Source organism: Typopeltis vanoorti, chromosome 10 (assembly GCF_054136105.1).
Source record: "Typopeltis vanoorti isolate ZY-2024b chromosome 10, IOZ_Tvanoo_1.0, whole genome shotgun sequence".
In the NCBI taxonomy this organism is placed as follows: domain Eukaryota; kingdom Metazoa; phylum Arthropoda; class Arachnida; order Uropygi; family Thelyphonidae; genus Typopeltis; species Typopeltis vanoorti.
Genome location: NC_143558.1, coordinates 16,164,327 through 16,186,346, shown reverse-complemented (window position 1 = coordinate 16,186,346; position 22,020 = coordinate 16,164,327). Strand labels below are relative to the sequence as shown.

At 34.9% G+C, this 22,020-nt stretch overlaps 1 protein-coding gene across 1 annotated transcript in view; it reads right to left on the bottom strand.

The window, feature by feature from the left end:
- LOC150102188 (nuclear RNA export factor 1-like) overlaps positions 1-22,020 on the bottom strand; it is a 195,317-nt gene that overhangs the window by 44,122 nt on the left and 129,175 nt on the right. The window contains exons 17-19 of the mRNA XM_090398890.1: positions 18,536-18,576; positions 8,170-8,228; positions 665-780 (exon numbers count right to left, since the gene is read on the bottom strand). Of these exons, the coding sequence (XP_090255016.1) occupies positions 665-780; positions 8,170-8,228; positions 18,536-18,576 (216 nt within the window). The remainder of the gene's footprint in view (positions 1-664; positions 781-8,169; positions 8,229-18,535; positions 18,577-22,020) is intronic.

The window sequence follows — 22,020 nt, the reverse complement described above, 5'->3', positions numbered from 1 at the left end:
TCATTAAAGATGGACTGAGTTATTCCAAAATGTTCAAACCACAGTTTTCTTTAAAGACTCGTTTAAAAAAAAAAAAATTGCCTACAACCTTCCAGTTACTCATCCAAGTGGATGAGAACTATTATTCCATATCATGATGGAATCGTTATTTTTGATGTTCAACTGATAATACTCTTAGGATAGAAATTGATATATTAATACCCGGTGTCCACATTTGACCTCCCTAGTTTCAATGTGTTACTACTACTTAAGTGTATAGATCATAGTGTCAAAATCACAATCAAAGTCCTTTGCAAAGGATCGAAACTTGTAGAGTCTCTGGAACGTTTGAGTAACCCAAACCTTACATATTTCCGCATTTAAATTTTTTACCATTCTTTGAAACTAGGGAGGTCCACTGTGGACATCCTGTACATATGAATGCAAAAAGTCAACCTTTAATGATATCCCACATGACTGCATGATATCCCTGAAAGATGTCTTTTACTATAAATAGAAATCTTGTAGAAGATCTGAATCCATAAATTATCCCATGAAAAATGAAGGCTTAAGAATTTCAATGCAATTAACATTAAAGTTAAAGGAACAAGTATAATAATAAGGATCCTTACTATCTAAAGTAATATGGATTATTATGATAATTTATATATAAATAAAAACTTACAGAAACATGCGAGACATCTAAAGTAAAGGAGTTTGGATCATGTTGTGTTGGTGGAAGCTGAGAAAGAGCAGACACCACACTTAGTTTTCCTTGTTTCAAGAGCTTATTCCTTAAACCTAGAAATAATAATAACAATAAAAATAAAAAAATCAGCAAAACATGACAACAGTCAAATACCAAATTTGCAATCAGCTTATAAAACGTAGTAGTTGTGAAAGTTAATATTGCAACATCAATCTGTTTTAAGAACTCCAAGCACTGTTCTGATTAATTTTACACACACACACACACACACACACACACACACACACACACACACACACACACACACACACACACACACACAGGTATCCCTCGATTAAGGAAGTTAATTAATCCCTCAATGTTACCGCATATATCAAAATCGCGTTAATCAAGTCTATCAATGGTAAAAATTAACAATTCGGCCATGATTGATTACTGTATTAATAATTCGTTTTATATGCTACTCTTTTAGGAAAGATAAAAAAAGAATGCAAAGTAAATGTTTAATAAATACTTGTACCTACATTATTTACTGCAATTTTTTTATCAAAAGAAGTTATCAAGAGTCGTTTGAATAGTTTTAGTTATTTTCTTATCGGCATAAATTCTACGATAACAAGCAAAATGACTCTCCAGGCCATTAAACAAACAAGCAATAAAACACTGCAAATATAATACATGATGGTACAAATTAAGTGGATATCGAATCCAACATTATTTCATGGCCGAATATATGGAAACTAAAAGTTTCGGTGGATACAAGCATAAACGATCTTATGGGCAACTCGTAGTAAAGGTGAAGTAAGCTCCAGATCACTTTCCTTAGTATTTTCCATAATGCAAAGCACATCTCCTAGAGGAGATGTATGATAAATAAGCCTTTGGTTCTCTATTTCAGTAATACATGATGGTTTATTTATTTTCAATTACAATCGAGAAATTATTGAACAAAGATTAAATAAATAAAACTAAACCATACTATATTGACATCGGATGTTGCGGTATCTCTCAGATACAAAATCAGAATCAAATATCACAAACCTTTACATAACGCGTTAAACCAAACTGACAACAAAAAACGGTACGGAATATCACTCGTAACATATGAATGCACAGCGACTCATGAGCTCAAAACTATACACTGAATTGTGCAAGAATATTTATATTAATATTAAACATTTTGCATGTATCTGTCAGAGCAGCTGCAAGCTCTGCAGGGTAAAGGCGCGTTAATCAAAACTCTTGCCGCAATTAATTGCAAAACCGTGTTAAGCAAGTGATACCTGTGTGTGTGTGTGTGTGTGTATTACTAACTATTCTGTCTTGTAAATATATCAAAGTTTAAGACTTTGCAAAAACACAAAACCGCGTTAAGCAAGGGATACCTGTGTGTGTGTGTGTGTGTGTGTATATATATATATTACTAACTATTCTGTCTTGTAAATTACATGCACCAACTATCATACTTATTCTTGAATTCATTTGTAATGCTTGCAGTAAAGGAAAATGGAGATCTTGATAAAAGTCAATTGTGGTGGACTTGATTCTGCTCTTGTACAACCTTGGAGCACCTTTTCAAGAATGGCAGGTTTAGATTAGAATGACACACACACACACACACACACACACTGGCAAGGATCACTTCAGAGATATGTTAGTACAGTTAAGTTAATAAAGTTATCTTCCTTGGAGATTTGAATGTTCCCAACTTCACTTCACTTTCCTCCTCCAATGGCACAGACTAAACAGTTAGAGATGCTGAAACATTTGCTATCACCACTTGCATAGATTCTTTCTTTTAAGGTTACACGGTGATCAGCATTCATATTTATGAATTTAGGACACAAAACACGTGTTGAAAAGATTATTTTACTGATTAATAATAAAATAATAACTTTACGTTTCGACCCCTGTATTGAGGTCATCTTCAGATGGATACATGTGTATAAGAACAAGCTACATGCTGTTGCACTCTATACAAGTAAATTACATCTATGTTGTTAACTAATCTTTTTTCTTAGCCTGCCCTCTAGTGAAAAAAAAAATAAATAAAAAATTAAATGAATAAAATAAAAACTACAATAAACTCTGCTAAAGTCCTCACGTACTAGGATTCTTCTGGAATTCTACAGTACAAATCCAGAAGATAATCGTAATATATAACAATATAAACTGTATAATTCCAGCAGAATCCTAGTACGTGAGGACTTTAGCAGAGTTTATTGTAGTTTTTATTTTATTTTTGTTTATTTTATTTATTTAATTTTTTTTTTTTTTTCACTAGAGGCAGGCTAAGAAAAAAGATTAGTTAACAACAGCATGTAGCTTGTTCTTATACACATGTATCCTTCTGAAGATGACCTCAATACAGGGGTCAAAACGTAAAGTTATTATTTTATTATTAATCAGTAAAATAATCTTTTCAACACGTGTGTTTTGTATCCCTAAATTCATAAATATGAACTTGCATAGACTGTTTACATGCCTACCAGATAATCTCAACCACTCCCCAAAAACATCCTAGAATCCAGGTGATCCAAGTACACTGTGAATGTATGTCCTCTAGATAATACAGACCACAATCTACTGCTTGTTGCTTCTACCACAAACCACTTCAGATCAAGAATTGTCTGGCATGATAACAATGCTTAATGGGATAACCTTCATAACTTCTATGCCCTGTTCTCTTGGCTGGACTATTGTTTTGGACCTACCAATCCAAACATGCACTAAATGTATCACTGATCCTTACTGGTATAGAATATACATTTCCCATTCCACTTTAAATTGCTTTTAAAGTCTTTTATCTAAAATCTTTTATCTAAACTTTGGTTCCCAAAAAGGTGCACCAAAGCTGTCCAAGAGAGGAATGGAGCATACTGAAACTGGCTTTTATCAACAAATTCTTTTTTTTTTTTTTTACATCAAAGTCCAAAAAAACTGCTACCACCCCTGCTGCATCCAAATGACAACTGTGTCATCATCTTGGAAAAGCCAATCTGGCTTCATACTTTTTCTCAAATACATACACAGTTGATCTTCATAAATGTCTCCCAACTATTTAAACACACATTTAATGCCTTCTCTGATCTTTTGTTAGAAAGAGATCAGAATAATCTCGTAGAAATTATATACCAGGAAGTCTTCTATTAGTGATTACATTCCCAAAGGTTTACAATGTCATATTTATATGCTCTCATACACCACTGGTGTCTAATTCACAGCCAAGAAATTGTCCCATGTTCAATACACTCCCAAGAAGGGAGGCAACACTTCCTCTAGACTAAATCAGATTTCCCTTTTAGGAATTACCCTGACATAAAATTTCTCTTGGCATAAACAGATCACAACTGCTGCCTCTTCAACATCTAAAAACTAGGAGTGCTCTTTCAGTTAAGGTGTTACTTTACTTCTGAAGAGCTATTAACTTGTACAAATTTGCTAATATTGAATATTATTATTATCATTGAGAGAGAGACCATACTATATGCACAAGCTGTCATACCAGTTCTAAAATTCATTCACATTACTTGCACACACAACATCCAACGGCAATACATTTCAATCACCACCATTTCATGATAAAAAAAATCTATCCCTCACTCTCCCTTCTTTACAGCATTCATTCAACTTCCAAGGATGTCCTTGTATCCTTTCCCCACCCTCCATAAAATGAAAAATTCCATCTGTTGAAATTCTGCATAACTTTTTTCAGAAGTTTGTAAGTCTCAATCATATCACCTCTATTTCTTCTGTTTGCTAGTGTCTGCAGCCTACAAATTCTCAACCAGCTTCATAATCAGTATTCCACAACCCTGATATCATTTTTGACACTCTCCTTTGCACTCTCTCTCTCTCTCTCCACTGTATCAGAATCACCACAGAAAACAGAAAACCAGATGTGCACACAATAGTCCAAGTGAGATCTTATCACTTGTAAAGAGGCAAAATAACTTCCTTATCTCTACATGTCAAGGTTTGCTTCAGCATTGCAATTATTTTGAGTTGTAATTACAATCTTTGCTATATGACCGTTGAACTTTGGCTTCCTGCCTACTAAAACTGAAATCCCTAGCCTGATCAGTTTCTTCTAGCATACTCCCAATATAATACAACATTTGATATCTAATCACATCAAGTGCATGACCTTACATTTATTATCACTGAACTGACAAGACATTTTCATACACCCACAATTCGCCCTTTCAAATCATTCTGCAAGTACTGCCAATCCTGATTACCCTATCTATCTTTGCATCATCATCAAATAGCTGTAAGTCGCTTGTCAAATCCTTCTCAATATCATTAAATCGAATAACAGTGGATGGATCCTTGTGATACACCGCTAGTTACCTTAAATCTTGCAGACTCACATCCCCCATATACCACTTTTTGATATCTGTCAATCAGCCATCCTCTAATCCATGCCAATAGTTTATAATCCAAATCCATACTCTCCAGTTTATGCAAGTCTTCCATGCTATATTCTGTCAAAAGCACTAGCCCTATCCAAAAGTATCGTGGTACATCCATTCCTCTTGTGTAACTCAATGGTAATATTATTATAGAATGTGAGCAAGTTGCTACAACATAATCTTCCCTTATTAAATTCCTGCTGTCCATTGCAAAGTAGAGATTCTATTTCAATCCATTTCTGAATGCAAGCATTTATAAACATTTAATTTCTGCTGTATGTACCTTCTATAAATATTTCCATGGTAATTGTTCATATGAACAAGCATCAATAATTCTTCTACTACTAAATCAAATGAGGCTGCATATGACTTCCATACAATACTCCTCCACAGAATAAGCTTCTCTTCCTCCTCTTTCATTTCTTCTACTTGTACTCTGGAACAGTCTCCCCTGCAGCACATTTTCCAAGAAGTACAACAGACAGGTCTTCAAATCAAATGTAAACAAGTTTCTCTTTTCCTAAATGTCTACCTACCCAAGGTACTCATACTATAGGTTGACCAACCAACCTCTCCTGTATGAAACCAAATTATATATGTTGATCTCTCTCTCTCTCTCTCTCTCTCTCTCTCTATATATATATATATATATATATATATATATATATATATAGAGAGAGAGAGAGAGAGAGAGAGAGAGAGCAATCTTATATAAATGTCTTTTTTTCTTCTCCTATTTATTGAAAGATAACACTCTTATGTACAAGATCACTCGGAATAATTAAGATGGATTTTTCTGCACTCAGGCAGAAAGTTAACATATTGATCATTAAATTATTATAATTACAAGATTAATTAAGACAGGAAAGCAAATTTCGAATAACTATTCACAACTCTAGAACATTATTCTCTTCCTCCTTGGAGAAGATATGACGTTGCAGCTAGGTTGAAAAGTTTATGATAATACTGTTTCTCTGCTCAATCAGGAGTTAATTCCTTTCATTCCAGTGATGATGGAATAGGTCAAAGGTATTGTTCTCCTTGTGGGGATAATATTTGTGGAGAATACAGCTTCTCGCCTTCTGCATGAAGACTGTAAGCAGATGGTCAGACTGAAAGCAAAAGTTGTATATTGGATGCTTTCTTGGCTGTCATGTATAATGTTGAGATATTCTTCTGCAAAATGCTATTTCCCAAGACAAATGGATCAACTGGCTGTTAACAGGGTACTCTGGTAGACATGCCTAACTGTTCTGGTTTGGTTCATAGAGGAGTAGCTTTCTAGCAAATCTGGATTAAATTTGTGTACTTTGGTAGGGGTGGGAAGGGCCTTGTGTCACATTCACCATTGTATGTCTGCATCTAGTTTCATGGCTCTACTCCAATAGGGTAGATCCCATTTGATGGATGCTTGAGATGACAGAGGATTGATTCTCTGAGAGATATTTGCTGTGTCTGTTGATTTAGAGTTGCACATACTTTGAGAATGTTGGACGAGTTGAGTGTTTGCAAGATGTATGGCTATCAAGTCTTTTGCAGTTGGCTGTTGTAAGCCTGCTTCTGACTTCAGATGTCATTTCTGGTATTGCTACCCAAAGAGCAGATTTTATGGTATTCATCTGTTCCTCTAGATTCCCATATTCCAGTGTTTCTGGGATTGAGGGAAGTGCCATGTCAGGTCTGTGGATGTCTTCTATGCATGTTTCCAAGATGGATTTTAGAGAGAGGTGGGCATTAGAGTAAAGCATCTTGATTCCTTGAATGATGTTGGGATCAAACCTATAAACTTTTAAGTAGTTGAACAGATAGGAATGCTCAATGCAGTCAAACATTTTCTCTTGATCTAGTGTTACAAGACACGCAGATAGACGGAGGAAAAAAAAGTTACTTCCATGAAAAATTACATTAATCATCCAAGATCTTATGATAACCCAGATACAAGCAGCTTTTCTTGTACTTTCTAGTGTGAACCTCAACAATGGTAATTCTAAGATAGATCATATTTATATACCTGATAAGTTCAAAATTTGCCTGAAAAGTCACCATACAACTATTTATTTTATTTATTTTGTCACCATACAACTATTTATTTTGTGAGCCTCAAATGGCAAAAGATTACAAACCTATACTACGAGTGAGCTTTAGCTAAAGCTTATATAATCTTGAAACCTGCTCTAGAAAACAAACATTGAACTGATAAGCAGGGTAGTAGTTTCACTTCAGGTAGTGAAACTTGCCTGCCATTTAAGCTTTAATTAGTCGCATGGGGTTTATTTGATAACAGCCGTCATTCAAGTTTGATTTCTGACAAAACCAATGATGGATTTTTATTGTGATTTTGAGTAGCTGAGTTTCTTGCTGCCTCCACGCCGAATCAGTTGTGTGCCGGCACAATGATTTGTGGAGTAAGGAGTGATTTCTGATCCCATGCGACTACTTACATTTTTTTTTTTTTTTTAAAATTTAGATTTTGTACTTTTATGCATAATTTCTTGTTCTAGTTGCAATGATTACATTTGTTGACACCGCTGTATAATACATCCAAGATCAAAGGATCGTAAAATAAGGTAAAAGTGTGAAAAATGACTGAGCTTTTGTTGTATGAGCATTCTTCAGTAAGATGCAATAATTGTATGGAAAATAAAGACTGAATAAAGATGCTAATAATTAATATGAAAATAAAGCAATATTAATGATTTGTTTATTTCGTTTCACTCACCATTATCAACCTTATAATAAATAAAAACATTTTATGAGAAATAGAGAAATTAAAGAAATATAACTTTAATTTTGGATCAAACAGGCCCCCATGTGACTAATTATGTAACAAAAAAGGTGCAGCTAATTAAGGGTTAATGATATTCATAAACATCCATGCTTACAGTTGAATTCAAATCCATGGACTATTGGTTGGAGAACAGAAGTGCCATCCGTTTAGCAAACTGCTTTTAAACTTATGAATTAAAAGAAGTTAGTTTCGTGATGCATATATATATCATATGATAACAATATAAGTATTCAATTCATTTCAACAAAACTACCATTACCAATTAAATTAATACTCACTGCTACTGTCAATCCTTAGAAGATTTCTATTGTCAGGAATGTAGTCATCTAAAATTCTCCTGATAATTAAAGAAAATATTTTTAAATTTAATAAAAATGCAATTTTGCAACTATGTTTTATGTAAATTTACATAAAACTTATAAAACTTTATATAATAAAAAGTTTATATAAAACTTACACCTATGTAAGTTTTATACACACTGATATTATTCCTTCATATATAGGGAAAATGAGAAAAACAAAAAGAAACAAGTCATTATCATAATAAATTTAGTTTAATCCTTTATCCAAGTGTAAGCAAACAAATTTAGCGATTGAAAATATCTTCAGGACTAAGGTAAGGTGGTACATCCCTTGGCAACTCGGAGCAAAGGTGAACCAAGTTCTCATCACTCCTTGTCTCAGTATCTCCCATAATACAAAGCACATCTCCTTGCAGACATGTATACTGCTATGCATTAAGGGAAGGGCCTCTATCCAGAGCGGTTTCGACCTTTATTGAGATCTCGTCAGTGGGAGGCAGACCCTAAGTGGTGATACTAAGGCAGAAGCAATGGAGAGGTCATATTTACCTATACGAGTTGCCAAGAGATGTACCCAGGGCTGGATTTAGACTTACTGAGGCCTTAAGCTATACAAAACCCAGCACCCTACTATTTTAAATTACATCAGCTGGTCTTTTTGTTTTTTTTATTTTAAAATTTATTATAATAAATTTAGTTTAATCCTTTATCCAAGTGTGAGCAAACAAAGTTTGTGCCTGAAAGTATCTTCAGGACTGGGGTAAGGTAGTGCAACACCAGGACTACTCCTTGCAAAGGTGGAGCAAGCTACTAACACTCCTATCTCAGTATCTCCCATAATGCAAAACACATCTCCTTGCAGATATGTCTAATGTTATGCATTAAGGGAAGGGCCACTACCGAGACTAATTTCGACCTTTATTGAGGTCTCTTCAGTGGGAGCCAGGCCCAAGTGGAGATACCAGCTAGAAGCATTAGTAAAGTCATCTCTACCTATAGTGTTTGCTCACATTTGGATAAAGGATTAAACTAAATTTATTATATTCTAACCAAGTGAAAAATAAACTTTCAACATCTTTCTCTAAATCCAGAGTAATTTATGAAAAAGGTGGCACACCATTTGGCAACTCCTGTAGGTAGAGATGACTTTACTAATGCTTCTGGCTGGTATCTCCACTTGGGCCAGGTTCCCACTGAAGAGACCTCAATAAAGGTTGAAACTAGTCTCGGTAGTGGCCCTTCCCTTAATGCATAACATTAAACATATCTGCAAGGAGATGTGTTTTGCATTATGGGAGATACTGAGATAGGAGTGTTAGTAGCTTGCTCCACCTTTGCAAGGAGTAGTCCTGGTGTTGCACTACCTTAACCCAGTCCTGAAGATACTTTCAGGTGCAAACTTTGTTTGCTCACACTTGGATAAAGGATTAAACTAAATTTATTATATTCTAACCAAATGAAAAATAAACTTTCAATAAATTTAGTATAGTCTAACCAAGTGCAAAATAAACTTCCAAGTCATTATCAATTTCAATATGAAGTTAGTTATAAATAACACATTACCTATGTTTTGAATAAGAGTCAAAACAGAATTCAAAATAGATTTTAAGGATTTTAGATCATGGCTTGGAAGTGCTAAGTTATGCTAATGTTCCATAAATACACCTGATGTTAGCTTTGATTCTGATGGTCTCAGAAAGTCAGTATTCTGTTAATATCAATGATGCTGACTTCAGTTTCACGGTCATTTACATCATCATCATCAAATTCCTGCCATGTACCCTCAAGGGGTGTACAGGATATGACAGTACTACATGAAAAAATTACATCATTACTAACTTCCTATCTACAATTTTTCTCCAAATCAGTCTGTTACTTGTCAAGACTCCAACATTATCAGATCTTACATTTCTATCGCCTAAGGCACTTTGTACCGTATCAATCCACCTATATCTTGGTCTTCCTCTGGGTCGTTTTCCTGCCAACCTGGCAGAGAACACTTGTTTTGCTAATCTTTCCTCTCCCATTCTATTTAAATGACCATACCACCTGAGATTAGCTCTGCTAATGCATTCCTGGATGCTGACAATGTCAAGTTCTTTCCTAATATTCTTGTTTTTAATATGATATTGCCATTCATGCCATCTGTTCATGCCTCTAATCTTTCTCAGGACTCTCATATCTGCGGTCTCTAGTCTTTGGTCAAGTGTTTTACTTCTGACCCAGCTCTCAGATCCATAAGTTAAAACTGGTTTGAACACTGTCTTGTATACAGCAAATTTAGTGTTCCGACTAATTTCTCTCTTATTCCATATGAATTTATTCAGTTGACTTCCCACCATACCAGCTTTGTTGATTTTGTTGTCTATTTCCATATTTAATTTAATATCTTCACTAAAAATTGAATAACAAATGAATAACAGAGGGGATAATGTACATCCTTGTTTTCACACCAGATTTAATATCAAACCATCTTCCTGTACTTCCTTCAATTCTAACTGCTGACTTACAACTCAAATAAAGACTAAGTATTGCTTGATATAATGCCCCATTGACACCATATAACTGCAGCGAATTGAATAGCTTCTCTCTTGGCACCTTGTCATATGCCTTTTCCAAATCGACAAAACTTAAATACAGATCTTTGTTATATTCCCATGCTTTCTCGACTATTTGTCGTAAAGTGAAGATCTGATCCTGACAGCCTCTATTTGGCCTGAATCCAGCTTGTTCTTCACCAAGCTTTTCTTCCACAATTCTTCTCAACCGTTTCTCAAGTATACTTGCATATATCTTGCCAGGAACACTCAGTAGAGAAATACCTCTGTAATTCTCACATTCAGTTTTATTTCCCTTTTTATATATGGGTACTATGAGGGCTCTACTCCAATCATCGGGAATTCGTCCCTCTGTCCAGGCTTTCTGAACTATGCAGTGCAGCCACTGTAAGACTCTTATACCACCATACTTCAGCATTTCTGGTCGAATATCATCTACTCCTGCCGCCTTTCCACATTTAGAGCCTTTGATGGCTTTTTCTACTTCAAGTATGGATATGGATTCCTGACTGCATGCCTGGTCAGTGTTTTTTACCACTGTGCTGTCATCACTGCTTGTTCCATTTAGTAGTTTATCAAAGTAATTACTCCATACTTCAAGGATATCTTTTTCTCCTGTTTTCATGTCACCTTTATCATCTCTAACTCCTTTTACAGCACTCTTTCCTCCATTCCTAAGCTTCTTCAACAACCTCCAGAATATTTTGCCACCTTCTTGATATTTATTTTCTATATTCTTGCCAAAGTCCTCCCATGACTTTTGTTTAGCTAGTTTTACACAGTGTTTAGCTTTCTTACATTTGTCTCTGTATTCTGTAAGAGTAACAGCTGACTTATTTGCCAGGAACTTTTGATATGCTTTCTTCTTTTCCTTCACTGCCTCTTTAACTTCCTGTGTCCACCAGGGAGTTCTGATTTTTTTAGCCTTGCACACAACCTCACCACATGCCTCTCTGGCAGAATCAATCAATGTTTTCTTCAGAGTTTGCCACTGAATCTCCAAGGTTTGATTCCTGTTCTCAAACTCTTTCATTTTTTCTTCAATAATCTTTCTGTATTTTAGTCTACAGTTCACATCTGAGAGCTGCTCAACTTTTATTCGCTTTAAAACTTTCTTACATGTTATTCTTTTCAATATGAAATTCAATTTTATCCTGCTCAAGACTAAATAGTGATCACTTCCAATTTCAAATCCTCTGTACACTCTGGTGTCCTGCACCAGAGAGAAAACATCACTATCAACAATAACATAGTCAATGAGACTTTTCTTATTCCTAGCCTATTCTCTCCATGTGAATTTGTGCACATTTTTATGTTGGAGCATGGTGTTAGTAATAACTAGTCCATGTCCTGAGCAGAAATCCAACAGATATTTGCCATTATTATTAGCTTTGCTCTTTTCTCCAAATTTTCCCAAAATATTTTTGTATGTCTCACAATCATTTCCTACTCTGCAATTTAGATCCCCAACAAGGACCAACTTTTCCTTTTTCATTGTGTCAGTTGCTTTTTCTAAAGCGTCAAAAAATTCCTGCACTTCTACCTTAGTAGAACCTTCTGTGGGACCATATGCACAAATAAGTCTCATTGTCCAGTTCTCCATTCTCATATTTGCCCACATTACTCTACTTGAGACTGACTGCCATTCAAGAAGATTAGCCTCGTATTTTGTGTTGAATACTATGGCTACTCCTTCTTTTCCTTGATTGTCATTGCCTGAATATAACATTTTGTATTTATTGCTCAGAAAGATCTCACCAGTTTTGGTCTTTTTTGTTTCAGTCACCCCTATTATGTCGATCTGGTACTTATCTAATTCCTCAGCTAGCTCCATTTCTTTGCCATTCAGGCTTCTTACGTTGATAGTACCGATCTTTAACTCTGGTGATGTTGAGTTGGGGTTTGTTTTCAGATTTGTTCCAGTAGCTGACTTTTCGCTGTTCGCCCTGGTTCCCTGGCGAAGACAACGGGAGCCTTGTTTAACCGGGCGACGCCCCAGCCGGCATGAAATTTTGTCATGTTGTACCATCATTTTTTATTTTGGTTTAACCAATAAGAATACAATTTGGTTGGCTAAATCCCAAATTGCCAGCCCATCCTTGTTCGTTCAGTATCAAAGTAGATACCCAACAGGGTGCACCACGAGAAGGTGAGGATTGGACATTAGGTCAGAAGCTCTAGTCGGTTATTTACAACAGAATTCAATTAACATGACATTCATTAAATATTAAGAGAAGAAGAAGCTTTCAAGAAGAGATGAGCCATCACCACCACCATGACCATAAACTAAAAAACTAAAATGAATGTACAGACTGTATATTTTCAATGTTAAACCGACTTGGATATACACTTAAACAAGTATATGTGGTATACAAAAAGCTACTTACTGCATTTCCATACATATAAAACTTGCATTAAGATTTCCTATCTGCTAACTTTTCCATGATGGGGAAACTACTCAAGCAGTCTGTAAAATATGGTACACTAGCACCACACTAAGCATGGTAAAAGACATTCACAACATCCATGCTACAGTGAGATATGAACCCAGAACCTATTTGGCTGGAGAGCAGCGATGTAGAGCAATCAACTGCAGATCAAGAGGTCCCTGGTTTATTTCCTGAGTTTGTTTTTCTTGTATTTCTGTGTGTGTGTGTGGGGGGGAGTCTGACCGCCTCGCAAATCCAAAATACCTTGGTGTTACGCTTGATGAGGAATTACATTTTACTCAACGCATCTCTGACACTTCCAACAGGGCTCTCAAAAAATCAAATATATTGAAAAGGCTTTGCAGAACAAATTGGGGCGAAAAGTCAAAAATTCTCAAAACTACTTGCACTACACTAATAAGGCCAATAATGGAACATGTAGCACCTATCTGGTCACCTTCTGCCTCACGGTAAAGGAAAAATTAGACAAATTACAAGCAAAAGCATCCAAGATTATCGTTGGTGCACCCTCATCCATTAACATCATCATCAGAGCCCAACAAGAATGTGGACTTGACTTGATGGAGGACCAATGGAAATTTGTCACCATAAAATTCATTGCCGCACAGTTATCCAGAAGCAGAATTTTTCTCGAATTTCATTGCAATTCTGCATTTCAACTCATTAGCCATTCCTGAAAAATAACAAAGGTTGTCCATGCATTCTTGTTGACATAATACAGAACTGGCTATTCTAAGCCCTTTAAAGCAATGAGGCTTGGCACTTTTTCAAATAGCCAACAGCATCCATTTGTCACTTCCCAACATGTTACAGCAGCACACCACAGTAATGCAATGCTTATTTCTGAAACTGACAGCGCTGCAAGTTTATAGCTCAGGTAACCGTCAGGTTTTGCATGATAAAAACAGTCCTGTTTTGTCAGCATCATAGATTTCATCAGGACTAAACTTCTGTCACAAATCAGGTAGTATAGTTGATTTTCACTATTCAGTGCTTGCAGTATCAGCACTGTCCTCACCATGTGCCTTCTTAAATTTTATTTAATGTCTGGTTTCCCACTGTGATAACCACCTATAGCTTTAAAGCTCACATGGCCCAGCTTTCTAGCTAACTCTTCTGATTTGTTTTCTCCTATTTGACCAGTAACATGCAAGAGTCATCTAGTTACAGTACAGAATCACTGATTGAGAGCCTCCTCAACGTCTGGATCCTTGTCTTCTCACTTCAGTTTTCGAGATTTTTTCCCTAATGATTTGCCCATTCTTCTCACAATTCGTCCTTCTGGTCTAACAAACGTTTGTAGATTTTGGAATATATATATATATATATATATATATATATATATTGCTACACTGTTACACTTTTTGTTAAAAGATTTTGTTATGTTAAAAGCCGGCGAAGGTTGGTCGATTGGTAGAGCCTCTGCTACTAATGGCTCAGTTAAGTATGTTTGAGCGCGGTTAGTAGTTGGAAGGGGACCAATCGTTCGATGCTGTCGGCACACTCTCCCTCGATGAGTCTTTGGACTCCCTGGAGGTGTCAAAATAATAATAATAATTAACCCATACTACCTGTTTTAATCAAAAGTATGCTCCCTAATAGTCACTATAAGTAGAATAATTACACTGTAGAAATACGACCATCCTCTCTACTCTATTCTAGCATTGGCTGACAGCAACACTTTCTATTCAACTCACTACACGTGCACCATCAACAGCCACCGTCCCAATAAAGCGGCAAGGTGGCCCAAATAAGTGAAGTAACTTTGGATTATATTCCCAATTTGTTTCCATTCTTCAATATTTGTCCCAAATAAACAGCTGTCCTGATTAATTGATACCTCAATTAACTGGAATCTACTATACATACTTTCTTACTCTGCTGTTTAGATCTCTAACAAGAATCTCCAGCTTCTCCTTTGTATCTGTTGTCCATGAATTCATCTAACTTTTCACCGCTACTATGAGGCACAAATAAATAGCATTATTTTCACACGTTTATTGGAATGAAAAAAACGCCACAACTAAACATCACCAGAGTTAAAAGTCAGTACTATCAACATAAGAAGACTGAATGACAAAGAAATGGAACCAGCTGAAGAATTAGATAAGTACAAATCGACATAATAGGGGTGATGACTGAAACAAAAAAGACAAAAACTGGTGAGATCTTTCTGAGCAATAAATACAAAATGTTATATTCAGGAAATGACAATCAAGGAAAAGAAGGAGTAGCCATAGTATTCGACACAAAATACGAGGCTAATCTTATCGAATGGCAGGCAGTCTCAAGTAGAGTGATGTGGGCAAATATCAGAATGGGGAATTGGACAATGAGACTGATTTTTGCCTATGGTCCCACAGAAGGTTCTACTAAGGTAGAAGTGCAGGAATTTTTTGATGCTTTAAAAAAACCAACTGATACAATGAAAAAGGAAAGGTTGGTCCTTGCTGGGGATCTAAATAGAGAAGTAGGAAATGATTGTCAGACACACAAAAATATTTTGGGAAAATTTGGAGAAAAGAGCAAAGCTAATAATAATGACAAATACCTGTTGGATTTCTGCTCAGTACATGGACTGGTTATTACTAACACCATGTTCCAACATAAAAATGTGCACAAATTCACATGGAGAGAAGAGGCAAGGAATAAGAAAAGTCTCATTGACTATGTTATTGTTGATAGTGATGTTTTCTCTCTGGTGAAGGACACCAGAGTGTACAGAGGATTTGAAATTGGAAGTGATCACTATTTAGTCTTGAGCAGGATAAAATTGAATTTCATATTGAAAAGAATAACATGCAAGAAAGTTTTAAAGAGAATAAAAGTTGAGCAGCTCTCAGATGTGAACTGTAGACTAAAATACAGAAATATTATTGAAAATAAAATAAAAGAGTTTGAGAACAGGAATCAAACCTTGGAGATTCAGTGGCAAACTCTGAAGAAAACATTGATTGATTCAGCCAGAGAGGCATGTGGTGAGGTAGTCTGCTGCAAGGATAGAAAAATCAGAACTCCATGGTGGACACAGGAAGTTAAAGAGGCAGTGAAGGAAAAGAAGAAAGCATATCAAAAGTTCCTGGCAAATAAGTCAGCTTTTACTCTTACAGAATACAGAAACAAATGTAAGAAAGCGAAACACTGTGTAAAACTAGCTAAACAAAAGTCATGGGAGGACTTTGGCAAGAACATAGAAAATAAATATCAAGGAGGTCGTATGATATTATGGAGGTTGTTGAAGCAGCTTAGAAATGGAGGAAGGAGTGCTGTAAAAGGAGTTAGAGATGATAAAGGTGACATGAAAAAAGGAAAAAAAGATATCCTTGAAATATGGAGTAATTACTTTAAAAAACTGCTAAAAGAAACAAGCAGTGATGATAGCACAGTGGTAAAAAACACTGACCATGCATGCAGTCAGGAATACATATCCATACTTGAAGTAAAAAAAGCCATCAAAGGCTTGAAATGTGGAAAGGCAGCAGGAGTAGATGATATTCGACCAGAAATGCTGAAGTATGGTGGTATAAGTCTTACAGTGGCTGTACTGCATAGTTCAGAAAGCCTGGACAGAGGGATGGATTTCCGATGATTGGATTAGAGCTCTAATAGTACCCATATATAAAAAGGGAAATAAAACTTAATGTGAGAATTACAGAGGTGATTGATACTTGATACTGAGTGTTCCTGGCAAGATCTATGCAAGTATACTTGAGAAACGGTTGAGAAGAATTGTGGAAGAAAAGCTTGGTGAAGAACAAGCTGGATTCAGGCCAAATAGAGGCTGTCAGGATCAGATCTTCACTTTACGACAAATAGTTGAGAAAGCATGGGAATATAACAAAGATCTGTATTTAAGTTTTGTCGATCTGGAAAAGACATATGACAAGGTGCCAAGAGAGAGAAGCTATTCAATATGCTACAGTTATATGGTGTCAATAGTGCATTATATCAAACAATACTTAGTCTTTATTTGAGTTGTAAGTAAGTAGTTAGAATTGAAGGAAGTACAGGAAGATGGTTTAATGTTAAATCTGGTGTGAGACAAGGATGCACATTATCCCCTCTGTTATTCATTATCTATATGGATTACATTATGAAGGAAAGTGGTATTAAACATGATATCAGAATTGGAGTTGTTAATGTATGCTCTTTGCTTTATGCAGGCGATGTTATACTTCTAAATAAATCTGCTACAAGTCTGCAAGGTTCCCTGTCTAAATTGAATAACTGTTGTAATAGATATGGTATGAAGGTCAGCATTAAAAAGACAAAGACAATGAAAATAGGTAGAATTGTTGAAAATGTCAACTGTATTGTGAACGGGGAACTGTGGAACAAGTAAAACATTTCAGCTACTTAGGCACAATTTTTACTGAAGATGGTAAATTAAATATGGAAATAGACAACAGAATCAACAAAGCTGGTGTGGTAAGAAGTCAACTGAATAAATTTATATGGAATAAGAGAGAAATTAGTGAAAACACTAAATTAGCTGTATACAAGACAGTGTTCAAACCAATTTTAACTGATGGATCTGAGAGTTGGGTCAGAAGTAAAACACTTGACCAAAGACTAGAGTCCACAGATATGAGAAGCGTGAACAGATGGCATCAATGGCAATATCATATTAAAAAACGAGGATATTAGGAAAGAACTTGACATTATCAGCATCCAGGAATGCATTAGCAGAGCTAATCTCAGGTGGTATGGTCACTTAAACAGAATGGACGAGGAAAGATTAGCAAAACAAGTGCTTTCTGCCAGGTTGGCAGCAAAATGACCCAGAGGAAGACCAAGATACAGGTGGATTGATACGGTACAAAGTGCCTTAGAAAACAGAAATGTAAGATCTGATAATGTTGGAGTCTTGACAAGTAACAGACTGATTTGGAGGAAAATTGTAGATAAAAAGTTAGTAATGATGTAATTTTTTCATGTAGTACTATCACATCTTGTACACCCCTTCAGGGTACATGTCAGGAATTGATGATGATGACATACTCTGTTTATACTTTATTTTTGAATTCTTTGCTAATAATATTGTAAAGCTATTGTATTCTGTATTAATATAATAATAAACTTATGTTCTCCAAAATAAACAATTTCCTGCTAGCCAAGGCATTAGCAATTTAAGTTCTCATTCCAGAAAAATACATATAATAATTTTATGGAGAAGGATTTATTTACAATTTCCTGAAGAACTGCATACTAATTAAATACTAAATGCATGAGCAAACTCACTATAACATATTATTTCTTTCGTTCCTATGGATTTGTAGGAAACAAAAGAATGGATTTACTGAGAGATTACTGTAATTAAAATTTTTTGCATACCTTGAGGATGGAAGCTTCATTATAGAAAGAGAAAATTGTGCCTATAAAATAAAGATTTAATACTGATGAATATATATTTGATATATAACCAATATATAATTCTAAGATTTAAAAGTTATGAACATACCAAAACAAGTTATTTTCCCTTCTAAAACAAACTAAAACCAATTTTAATCTGACTAGTGCAAATGGTAAACCACAAAATTTCATTATAGTAAAGTGAATTTCCCCACAAATGTCACTAAATAATAATTTTGGGAGTAATCAGAAGTTGATGTATAAAATTCGTCTTTTGTTTTGTATAAAAAATAAAAAAATAAAATTATTGAAACTATGAAAACTTTTGTCATTTTGTGCATGGTTCCTACTGATCCTTCATGTTAATTATGATTTTCAGCCTTTTCCTGGAAATAGAGGGGAGAGGGAATCACAACCCACCACCCCAAACTCACCATAGTGAGCATCTATTGTATATACAATAGATGCTCACTATGGTGAGTTTGATTCAGGTGGGTTCCAGCTATCCATCCTTTCTGACATCTTGTATATGAATGAAGAAGGGTCCAAACTTTTAAATGAAGAGAAGTGTGTGTTAATACATGTAACTTACGGAAAAATATAATTAATTATAAATATGTCAAATTTATCCCGAACACCCTGTACTTTTAAGGGATGTGCAGGATACCGTGACAATGACTCATAATAAATGAAGTGAAATCGGTGGTTTGGAAAGTAGTAAGAAACATGATTAAAAAACAGTTTTGTTTAAAATGCTAATTATTAGTTTTGAGATTATAAGCTTAGACAATAGTCATCTAAAACTCTCTCCACATCAATCCTCTATCTGAAAAGCATATCTGAAATCTTGTTCATGAAATCATGTTATTTGTAATTTGTAAGCAAAAACTTTGTAATATTCTGTTTCAAGAACCTCCACTGATGTTTTATTGTCTGTTGTGTGCTTTCCTCGGCAGTGCATCTTATTGTTTCAGTTATTCTTGGAACTTGCTTCTAGTCTTAGGGTTTCTAACTTCCATTTTCTGTTTGCCAGAATTTTTGTTTAATTTCTTAAGTGTGTAGTCTGCTTTTATGGAAAGCAGTGGTCAGAAATGATGCTGATCTAGGGAGGGGCTACTGCCTTTTTAAACAATTTTTGGTCTCTATTTTGTAATGAGATGCTGGTAATTCCATATTTAGTGATATCTGAATTCTTTTCAGTTTATACACATTAAATCTATTTGTGATTTACAAGATTTCTTTATAAAGAGTACTATATTAGCTTTTGTCCCCTTATTATGTCCATGGTCAAATTTTCCTAGTATTGCAGTTTGTTCACATTCACCCACAACTGCAGTTCAGTCCCATATTATCATTGTCTTGTTTCCTTGCTACTCTGTTAACCATTAGTTTGAAGGAAACAAGACAATGATAATATGGGACTGAACTGCAGTTATGGGTGAATGTGAACAAACTGCAATAGTAGGAAAATTAAAGTTAGTAAAGTGAAAGTGGCAAAGTAAAGTGTAGTAAAGTGGCAGCCCTGTGAACACAACACATATCCACAGACAAAAAATTACTTATATGAAGTAATTTTTTGTCTGTAGGTATGTGTTGTGTTCACAGGGCTGGTTTTGAGAGACACAAAACTTGAGTTTCTGGGAGGAAAAAACCTCCACCCCCATACAAAAGTGGTTTCCTATTGCCTTCCTTGCCCATATAAGTAATTTTTTTTGTCTGTAAATATGTGCTGCATTCATAAAGGCAGCTTGAAGTATACAAAACCCAAGTTTCTGTGAGGGAAAAACCTGCATATGCAACTAGCTAGCTCATCCTTCACTGTAAAGTACTGATAAAGGTTCTTCAAGCCATAGACAGAATCCAAATCCAGGTCTTTCCAAACAAAGAGCACCATCAAAACCAACTTTGTTATGCAGGCTCAGATTATCACTATTAATAATAATAATCATTATCATCACTATTTCTTGTTTTGGTTTCCAGTATGAGTTCTCAGCAATATCTTTCTTCTATTTCACTTCATCTAACTGGTTATAGTCATTTCTACCAATGGCAGTAAAAAAACAACATAGTGCTTATAAATTAAATATCAGTCAACATTTAGAATTTGATCCTGCTCCTAGTTGATGACCTAGGTCAGTGATGTTCAACCCGTCGATCGCGGAGCAATTTTTGGTCAATGTCTTGTTTATTCCCCTTACTTACAAATTTAATTAAAACTGAAAACATAATATTTTATTTATCATTATTTTGTATTATTTTTTAATTCTCTTTAAGTGTATTGCTATTGTTTATTTATTTTTTGTTAAAATCGTCAAATCAATAATTTTCAAGTCTGGGTAAATGAATTAATTTGGATCAATGGAAGTCAAACAGCGAGCCGAGTGAATACGATTATAAGCAAAGCACATCGTATGCATTTCGTTTATAATCTTGTTTACTTGTAACTACATCACACACTTCCCACTGTTAGAATTTCAGTTGCTCTAAATTTATCATTGGATTTACCATTATTTTGTTTGCTAATTGATAAGTTATACACATTTTTTTTAAATAAAATATTTACAAGTTTTTTTTTTAATTTGAGGATAATCATGAGTGTATCAAAGAAATCGAAGATGTATCATTTTTACAAGGAATGGGAAATGGATTATTTCTTTACAATGGTAAATGAAAAGTGTTGTTGTTTGATTTGTAATTCATCTGTAGCAATTCCAAAAAGAGGTAATATTGAGAGATATTTTCGATCGCTACATGCAAAATGTGATGAAGATTTTCCCAAAAATTCCAACATACATGAATCAAAAATTATAAATTTAAAGGCAGGACTTTCTGGACAACAAAATATGATTTTGAAAGTAACAAAATAAACCAATATCAGCCACTATTGCATCTTTGAAAGTGTGTCATTTATTAGCAAAAGCAAAAAAGCCTTTTAGTGATGGAGAGTTAATAAAAGAATCCTTTCTTGCAGCAGCAGAATCTTTATTTTCTGATTTAAAAAAAAAATGAAATCGTTTCGAATATTAAAGATTTACAACTTTCCAGAACGGTTATGAGCAGAGTTGAAATTTTAAGTGCTGATCTGAATACTCAGTTAATGTCAGACATTCACCAGTGTGTTACGTTTTCATTACAATTTGACGAATCAAAAGACTTCACTGATACTCAGTTAATGGTATATCAAGATTATTCAAGTAAAGAAGAACTTTTGAAAATTGTACCATGATTAGGAAGGACTAGGGGAGAAGACATTTTTTCAGCATTTGATGATTTAGTGAAACAACACAAACTTCGGCTTTTTAAACTTGTGTCTATTACTACTGATGGTTCTCCTGCAATAATAGGTAATAAATCAGGCTTCATTTCATTATGTAAAAACAATGACAAATATCCAGATTTTTTAATGTACCACTGTATTATCCACCAACAAGTACTGTGTAGTAAAAGATTAAACACAAAAGATGTTT